At 36.4% G+C, this 8,601-nt stretch overlaps 3 protein-coding genes across 4 annotated transcripts in view; 1 reads left to right on the top strand and 2 right to left on the bottom strand.

Moving 5' to 3' along the window:
- Window positions 1-327: 327 nt before the first annotated feature.
- On the top strand, window positions 328-3,056 carry LOC124454368. 2 transcript variants are annotated; one of them, XM_047005179.1, is made up of 2 exons: window positions 328-408; window positions 2,162-3,056. In XM_047005179.1, the coding sequence occupies exon 2, from the start codon at window positions 2,177-2,179 to the stop codon at window positions 2,708-2,710; it is 534 nt and encodes a 177-aa protein (XP_046861135.1). In that variant the 5' UTR covers window positions 328-408; window positions 2,162-2,176; the 3' UTR covers window positions 2,711-3,056. The 2 variants fall into 2 exon arrangements, with proteins under 2 accessions (XP_046861135.1, XP_046861136.1); XM_047005180.1 differs by having other exon boundaries at window positions 328-616.
- A 1,402-nt stretch (window positions 3,057-4,458) lies between these two features.
- On the bottom strand, window positions 4,459-7,084 carry LOC124454374 (GON-4-like protein). The gene is made up of 4 exons (XM_047005185.1): window positions 6,548-7,084; window positions 6,339-6,441; window positions 4,949-5,081; window positions 4,459-4,869 (listed from the first exon to the last, which is right to left on the bottom strand). Exons 1-3 carry the CDS (start codon window positions 7,060-7,062, stop codon window positions 4,983-4,985), a joined length of 717 nt encoding a protein of 238 aa, XP_046861141.1. The 5' UTR covers window positions 7,063-7,084; the 3' UTR covers window positions 4,459-4,869; window positions 4,949-4,982.
- A 3-nt stretch (window positions 7,085-7,087) lies between these two features.
- Window positions 7,088-8,601, bottom strand: part of LOC124454195 (GON-4-like protein) — a 41,444-nt gene continuing 39,930 nt past the window's right edge. The window contains exons 26-27 of the mRNA XM_047005001.1: window positions 8,491-8,542; window positions 7,088-7,651 (exon numbers count right to left, since the gene is read on the bottom strand). Coding sequence (XP_046860957.1) covers window positions 7,088-7,651; window positions 8,491-8,542 — 616 coding nt within the window. The remainder of the gene's footprint in view (window positions 7,652-8,490; window positions 8,543-8,601) is intronic.

Genomic DNA, 8,601 nt, shown 5'->3' with positions numbered 1-8,601 from the left:
TCTTGCTACTAAATTAGTGATATCTCAGTCCTTCTATCCATACTTCTGTTACTTTAACAATTGGTTAATTGAACCTTAAAACGCTCTTGCTACTAAATTAGTGATATCTCGGTCCTTCTATCCATACTTCTGTTACTTTAACAATTGGTTGATTGAACCTTAAAATGCTCTTGCTACTTCGTGACTACATCTTGTAAAATTTTCCTTCGTTTATTTAAGATACTAGAATTATAAAACAAATGAGTTGTTAAAATATTAAGGAATTTTTAATTATTCCTATAGAAAAGGAATTTTAATGCAAGACGATTTTGTTCACCTGACATTTGCGCCCTGTCAAGCAGCAAACAGTGCAGACCAAACTTTCATTTGGAATTGTTTTTAAATTTCAGTTCTTAAAGTTACAGGCAGGTAAGGATGTAAAATATTGACTGTCAATATTCAACAATGGAGCAAATAAAACGGATTCGTAATGCCTGCTCAAAGCCAGTTGCAGATCTCTAAATGTCAAATAAAGTTCTAACAGCTTACTTTTACTTCTAAAATACCTTCGACGCTGTTTGATTGATGAAATTTTATAGCCAGTGGACATTGATTATTGAGCCATTGCTTGTCGCGAGTAAGTGATTTTTGTATATCTGTATGAACTCTGCACGCGCAGTTTGATAGATATATGTATTTCTTGAGTAAAATTAATTTACATTTATTGTCTCATTCCCGTCGTTAATCCTGAGGGAGTTCAACACGCAAGTATGCTGCCGTTTTATTACTGTATTTATACATTACAAGCGCTTGCATATAATCTAAACATTCATGTATGCATAAGAAATGAACGCCCAGATCACGACAATTTCAAAGAAATTAAGCACAAAACCCAGTGAAATTTTCATTTTCATGTATTCACAGAGAAAATATTTATCGCTAGATGATTAGGTCCAGAGCAGTTCCCGGTAAATTTGAGCAATTTACAGGCTAGTCACTGCGTTTATAGGAAATAATTTTGATGTATTTATTCACTTCCTTCGAGCTGTTGCGGTGAACTTTGAACGCTCAAGACGTAAGTACATATAGCCTATAAACTCAACAACTACAAATTGTATTTTTGTACAGTCACGAAGGCTTATTCCTTGCAAAATGTTTATTATAAAATTAATGCACAATAAGTTCGGTTCGCAAATTAAAATTGAAATCAAATCATCTTACTACTTTATCGATAAATTTATCCTTGATTTATGACAGCGGCAGCCGCATAAAGGAATGAGAGATCAAATTGCAAAATTCCGTTGAACTTTGGAATGAACTATAACAAAATAATATTCCTTACGGGACGGACTCAATGTATTGGTTATTTTAACTAGAAATCCCTGTTTCATCAACTAACATCTTAGTTATTCGCTTATTTGAGCAGAATGAGTTAGGTGAGGCCCCATAATCGTAGACTTGTAACACATCGAGCAGCAATGATTGATAATATGACCCGATATAAAACAAAATAAAAAAAACAATAAATGAAACAAATAAATAAATAAATAAATGAATAATGAATAAATGAAAGAATAATAAAAATAAAACAATAATAAAACAATAATAATAAAAGAATAACAATAAAACAATAATAAAACAATAATGAAACAACAAGAATAAAACAATAAAACAATAATAATAAAACAATAACAATAAAACAATAACAAAACAATAATAAAACTATAATAATGATTGATAATATGACCCGATATAAATGACTTTTAATAATAATAGAACACACGATTGTGACAACGACGATGGAAACACGCAGTGGCGTCGCCAGGTTGTTCAGACAAGGGAGGACAATCTAACCGTCAAATGTGTGTGACTTCAATGGCGATTCAGAGGCATGCTTCCATAGAGATATGTTTGACTTCATGTTCTCTAAAACGCTATTTCATTTCCTTCTTTAATCTCAAAATTGATCATTGAAATAACTGGATGGGGGGAGAGACAAATCCCCCTCAGTTCCCTCCCTGGGGACGCCACTGTAAACACGCCTTGTGACCACATGAAAAACTTAGCCGCCATATTTGTTGAATCTCCCGTCTCGTGTGTCGAATTCGTTCGACTCTACAGCCTTAGATACGTGTTTCTTCCTAACTCTTCCTAACAATGTAAAATCTTGCTTTTATCAAAGGAAAAAAGTGCAGTAATGGGCAGCAGCGCTAGCAGTTCCGCTGGAGCACCAGACTGGTCAGGACGGGTATGCTTTTATCTCAAACCTGATTCATCTGTAGGAGTGATGGTTATTGATCATAAAGGTGTATGTTATGACATGAAAAGTATCATCGATGAGAAGGAAACGATTGAAAACATCGTCATCTATAAGCATCCGCTAAAGTACTGGCAGCCACAGCTGACCGAATCCATAATCAATCATCAATTCGTCGTAATCAAAACATCCCAGCGTTGGTGGTCGATCGAAAAGAATAACGAGGGAATAACAATTCAAAACAGCAGCAATCGCGAATTTGTGAAAGATAGCTTTAAGAAAAATAAACGTCCAGGTGATATTACAGAATTGCGCTCTGCTAATGGTCGAGGGACTATGTTCGAGTTAGTTAGCTATCTATGTAATGATACGGAGTTACTTAAACCTTACACGTGGCGTACTTACAATTGCCAACATTTTGCCGACGGAATTTATAAGAAATTTGCTCTGATCCACGAGGATTCTTCACCTTGATTTCCGTCATTTGCTCGCAAATTGTAGCTACCTAAAGGACTGTTATTGCAGTAAAAACTTCCTTATATTGTTCAATGCTCTTCAAGTGAAATTTTTGGGATTCATTAGGCTAGAAAATGCTGCTCATTGAAAATCATTGACGGATAGTTCGCAAGATACATAAGTTTACAAATTCCAACTTCGTTTAGAACATTATTCTATAATTTAAATAAGTAGTTTTTCAAACTTTATGGTGAATATATTTTTGGTGGTCATAGAAAGCAAATTTTGTAACATAAAAAATGAAATTATGTTTCTGTGCTCCTACTGGCTAAGAATTATTGTGCAAATAAAATCTCACAACATACATGTGACGTATGGACGTATATAATTAAATCGTAATAATTTTTATATTTACTTTGCACCATAGAATAATGATTATACAGAAGAGTCACTCAGGTGTACAACGCGTCCTCATGGCGGCCATTATTCCAGCCAGATGATTACGATTTCTCACTTGTTTCCAACCATTAAAAATACATGAAGTCAATAATTAATAATGAATTCAAGTATATTTTGACACAAGAGATGACTTCGGATCAATTTAAAGGTTTGGAAAAAGTCAAAAACCTTAATCATCTGGCTGGAATAATGGCGGCCACCATGCGCGGCACGACATGCGCGAGGACAAAAACATCAAAGGTTCCGGCACGAGTGGCTCTTTTGTATATTCTTGACTTGCAATTCAGCCATATTGGTGATATTTTATCAGTGTTATTGCTGGCACAAGCCGACGTGGGCGAACAACATTGTTTGGTAAATCTCAAGAGAATCGTTGCAAGTCAAGAATTCTTATTCTGTGTCTACTTTCCACAACAAACTCATTCACCCTGGTAAAAACATCAACCTGTAACTTGACGTAATTTGTCTTGTTGTAAGAGGTTTCCTTTTTATGAATTCCGAATGCAGTAACTCAGTTGTAATCGAAGACCTGTACAGACACAACTAAAAACCACAATACTTACGTATTGCAGCTATTGTACATTGCAAATTTCGAGCACGAAATTCATTTCAGTCGCGTTTGCGGCTCCTTGGGGATTAATTTATCCCGAATCATTCAAATTCTACAAGTCGGTGAATTTCAAAGATGAGCATTTTTTAACTACAGTATGTACATAAATGAGTGAAATTCAGACTAGCTGAATAACGCGTAGCAAAATATGTGCAGGGTGTATTCAAAGAGTCCTGGAGATACCAAATCATTAACCTATTGTGAAATTTCAATGCAAGACACTATGCCAGCCCATTAAGAATAGTTTTCACTAGCGACATAATCACAAGTGAGAACAAGGGCCAGGACTACACCATTATAGCGCAAACGAAACGAATTCATAAAATTATATTGTTTATGCTACATCCAGTTCAGTCATAGAGGTCAATGATTTGGAAATCGGTCGGCCGTTCTACTTTTTGCAGAATAAAGGCTGATTTCCATTCAGTGCAAATTGTCGCGCGAGCGACTTTTTGAGATCACTTTCTTTTCAATTGTAAGCTCTCGACCGGAGCAGTTTCACACGGCTGCATACAATTCAAAAGAAAGTCATCGCAAAAAGTCGATCGCACGACAATTTGTACTGAATGGAAATAAGCTTACAATAGTGGTTAGCCACGCATGCGCGCGTGGCGACCCACAAAAAGTAAAGCATTTTGAACTATTTTTGAGGTTTGAAACACCCGTTTTCTTCATTGAAATCATCACGATACGTAAGTTATGTTAAACATACAGGAGATCAGAGTTGATGCACCCGTTTTCTTTATTGAAATCATCACGATACGTAAGTTATGTTAAACATCCAGGAAATCAGAGTTGATGCACCCGTTTTCTTCATTGAAATCATCACGATACGTAAGTTATGTTAAACATCCAGGAAATCAGAGTTGATGCACCCGTTTTCTTCATTGAAATCATCACGATACGTAAGTTATGTTAAACATCCAGGAAATCAGAGTTGATGCACCCGTTTTCTTCATTGAAATCATCACGATACGTAAGTTATGTTAAACATCCAGGAGATAAGAGTTGATGCACCCATTTTCTTCATTAAAATCATCACGATACGTAAGTTATGTTAAACATCCAGGAGATCAGAGTTGATATAAGATCACAAAAGAATGTCGGACTATATAAAATTACACAGGAAAGTAAATCATCGAAGATTATATCTGTATAAATAATTGAATAATTCAGTCATTGTTCACCTTATTGGTCAAATATCTTGCTTTAAATTTACATTTATTCGTCGTCATGACAACTGTCATCTTCACTCTCCGATTGGCTATCGTTTTCATCACGTGATAATAAGCTCATCAAAATACGAAATCGGCTTTTGACCTATCATAAACGAAACAAACTTTTTAAAAAATTCCTTCCTACAAACTGATTCTGTTATGGGCAACAACAAGAAAGAAACGATACAAAAAAACAAGGTAAACAAACATTGGAGATAAAAGTTTTCATTAAATGAAAGGTGTACTTGCGCAAAATTGCCCGAACAACAGAAATCGAAACCTGACTTCCAAAAGGTTTACTCTAAAGCAGTGGTTTTGCTAATCTACAAGTTTTAATAGAGCAATTTAACTTTCAGAACATTACCATAATTTATAGATTTCGGAGTGAGAGAACAGAGTACATGTGCCAAAAAAAGGATGGCTACATCACTGCTTTAAAGTAAAACTGAGAGTTCATTATGTCAGGAATAACTTTGTTCGTTTTGAAAAACGCGACTACATCGTGATTCGGTTTGAAATAGCAAACTAAAGCGTATACAGTACATCCTAGGGCTACAATCCATACAGCACTAAACCTCTCAACGTGAAACAGAAAATACGGAGAGAAGTCGAGAAATAGAGGGGGGTGGAGAAAGACACATAAACAAAATAGACCATATCCCTTAACGTGAAACGGAAATACGGAGAGAAGTCAAGAAATAGAGGGGTGGAGAAAGACACATAAACAAAATAGACCATATCCCTCAACGTGAAACGGAAAATACGGAGAGAAGTCAAGAAATAAGGGGTGGGGAAAGACACATAAACAAAATAGACCATACCTCAACGTGAAACGGAAAATACGGAGAGAAGTCAAGAAATAAGGGGTGGGGAAAGACACATAAACAAAATAGACCATACCTCTCAACGTGAAACGGAAAATACGGAGAGAAGTCAAGAAATAAGGGGTGGGGAAAGACATAAACAAAATAGACCATCAACGTGAAACGGAAAGTACGGAGAAGTCAAGAAATAATGGGGAAAGACATAAACAAAATAGACCATACCTCTCAACGTGAAACGGAAAATACGGAGAGAAGTCAAGAAATAAGGGGGTGGGGAAAGACACATAAACAAAATAGACTATACCCTTTAACGTGAAACGGAAAATACGGAGAGAAGTCAAGAAATAAGGGGGTGGGGAAAGACACATAAACAAAATAGACTATACCCTTAACGTGAAACGGAAAGTACGGAGAGAAGTCAAGAAATAAGGGGTGGGGAAAGACACATAAACAAAATAGACCAATCAAATATTGTGTATTTTCGACGTGTGCGTTGTGGCCTTAATCAAACACGATAAACTAGCAAAAATGATAACCTGCTTAGCAGTCTTTTCGCCGAGTTCTCTCGCGATATCTTCGAATGTATTTTCATGCACGCCACGCATCTGACAAAACTGTAATATTATTTTGTCCTCCTCTCTATTTGGAAAAACAAAAAATATGAATTATCAAGAAGGCGAGAGTCTACTGTTCGGTGTTTTAAATTATTGTTACTTCCAGTACTTTCATGCAGCAATTTTTCTACCTCGTCCAAATGATCGACTTTCCATCTTCATCAACTTGAAGATTTTGCGCAGATATTTTTCTCTGGATATTTGTCGATGCGTTAGTGTCGATTTGCACTTTGTTTGCTACTTTTTCTACTTTCGTGTGACTATTTTCGGCAACATCTAAAATATCTCGAGTTTTCTTTTCATACGAATTCGACATTTCGTCGTCAACTTGATTCGAGCAAGAACGCTCATCTTTACGAACATTCCAATTTTCAAAACTCGAAAAAACACCGTTCTCACAATGATCAATATCAGCACGTGAACCACCAATCAGGGACGGCGTTTCAACAGCATCATTTTTTATGTCCAATGACTCACTGACATTGACGACTTCTGACTTTGAAGTCAACGGATTTTTGTGAATGGTTTCATGTGACTGCATGTAATCCTCAAAAGCTTCGTACACTGACCGGCATTCACTACTTGGACTGCTATGATTACTTTGATTATAAACGCCTTCGTTCTCGTTGTTTTCCTGGTCTAGCATGTCGTCATCAAGTTCTACGTCATCATCAGATCATCGGGGGAATTTCATCATTGTTATTCACAGAAAGTTCAATCGATTCTTCCGTGACATCAACGTACTTCTCTGAAACATCGACATTTTCATCATTTCTCTCATCGTATCCATCGCTTCTCTCAACGTCGCCATCTTTTGTCTCATCTTCTCCATCATTCCTCTCATTGTACCCATCATTCCTCTCATCGTATCCATCATTTCTCTCATCGTATCCATCATTCCTCTCATCGTACCCATCATTCCTCTCATCGTACCCATCATTTCTCTCATCGTACCCATCATTTCTCTCATCGTATCCATCATTCCTCTCATTGTACCCATCATTTCTCTCATCGTATCCATCATTTCTCTCATCATACCCATCAATTCTCTCATCATCCCCTTCTTTTCTCTCACGGTTCCCATCCTTTCTCTCGCCGGTTTCATCTTTTCTGGGTTTAGAGAATCGCCTTGACAACGGTCCACCTGTCCCTTTGGCTACTGGTTTGCAAGCCTGAGAAACCTTAGCCAAGCTTCTCTTTATATCAGGAATGATAACGTCTTCAAAGTCATCTGCCTAAAGGATCGAACAGATATATATTGGAATAAAGTTTTACATCATAAACACACCATACATTACGACTCTGTGGAATAAGTTGAAGTTGCTGAGAGGCGTGCACGTGTCTCTGGTGTGTTAAAATTGTTTCATTTTACCCTAAAAATGGTCTATTATTTCAAATGAGGAATTTATCGGGCTGAAAATAGCATATGCATGCAATACACAAAGAAATTAATATAAGCCGTTTTTCAATCAAGCTAAACAAATATATCTATCAAAAACGTGAAAATCTGAACCATAATTATTTTCATAATTATTTAAGAAATAAAAGATGCTTACTGCATACGTTTTCTCAAGGTTATAAAAAACAAGGATACCTTTGGAAGAACTCGTGAGCTGCAAGCCCGAGACAGAAGGTCGAGGGTTGCAGCAGTTGCGCATGCTCGACAGTTCTCACGAACGTCATCGTGGTTTGAAGGTCGAGGGTTGCAGCAGTTGCGCATGCTCGAGAGTTCTCATGAACGTCATCTCGTGGTTTGCACAAGCTAGTGCAAACACGAAAAACATCTTTCACTTCTTTTAAAAAAAATCAACGCAAAACGGACAAATTTAAAACAAACGTTTTAATTTTTCTTTTAAATTGTATTCATGATTGATTTGCAAATTCTCATTGATTGAGTGGTTGATTTGTTTGGTTAAGCTCAGATCAGTTTGCACAAGCTAATGTAAACGCAGCAATAGACCAATCAGCGCTCATATTTTATTGTATTTATTTTATGAGATTGCTTGTTAACGCTATACATTACATATACAATTTCAAACACAATGCAGCCGCATGGCTGTTTATAAAGAAATACCTCAATCTCACTTCCACTACCTAATTCAACTTCTTCGAAGTCGTCAACGTTACTAAAGACAAAAGTTAGATCGCATGAGATACGTTGATACGATCATAATTAGAAATAAAA

This window comes from Xenia sp. Carnegie-2017, unplaced genomic scaffold (assembly GCF_021976095.1).
Source record: "Xenia sp. Carnegie-2017 unplaced genomic scaffold, XeniaSp_v1 HiC_scaffold_3, whole genome shotgun sequence".
NCBI classification, from domain to species: Eukaryota; Metazoa; Cnidaria; class Anthozoa; order Malacalcyonacea; family Xeniidae; genus Xenia; species Xenia sp. Carnegie-2017.
The sequence above is the reverse complement of the archived record's forward strand: the minus strand, read 5'-3'. Positions and strand labels throughout refer to the sequence as shown.

Bases quoted from the DNA above. Each gene is read 5' to 3' on its own strand.
- LOC124454368 (XM_047005179.1), top strand. From the start codon at position 2,177: ATGGGCAGCAGCGCTAGCAGTTCCGCTGGAGCACCAGACTGGTCAGGA.
- LOC124454374 (XM_047005185.1), bottom strand. From the start codon at position 7,062: ATGCTAGACCAGGAAAACAACGAGAACGAAGGCGTTTATAATCAAAGT. The intron at 6,442-6,547 runs GTAGAAAAATTG...TTTTCCAAATAG, and splicing joins AAGTCGATCATTTGGACGAG to AGAGGAGGACAAAATAATAT. The intron at 5,082-6,338 runs GTTATCATTTTT...CGTTTATGATAG, and splicing joins GCGAAAAGACTGCTAAGCAG to GTCAAAAGCCGATTTCGTAT.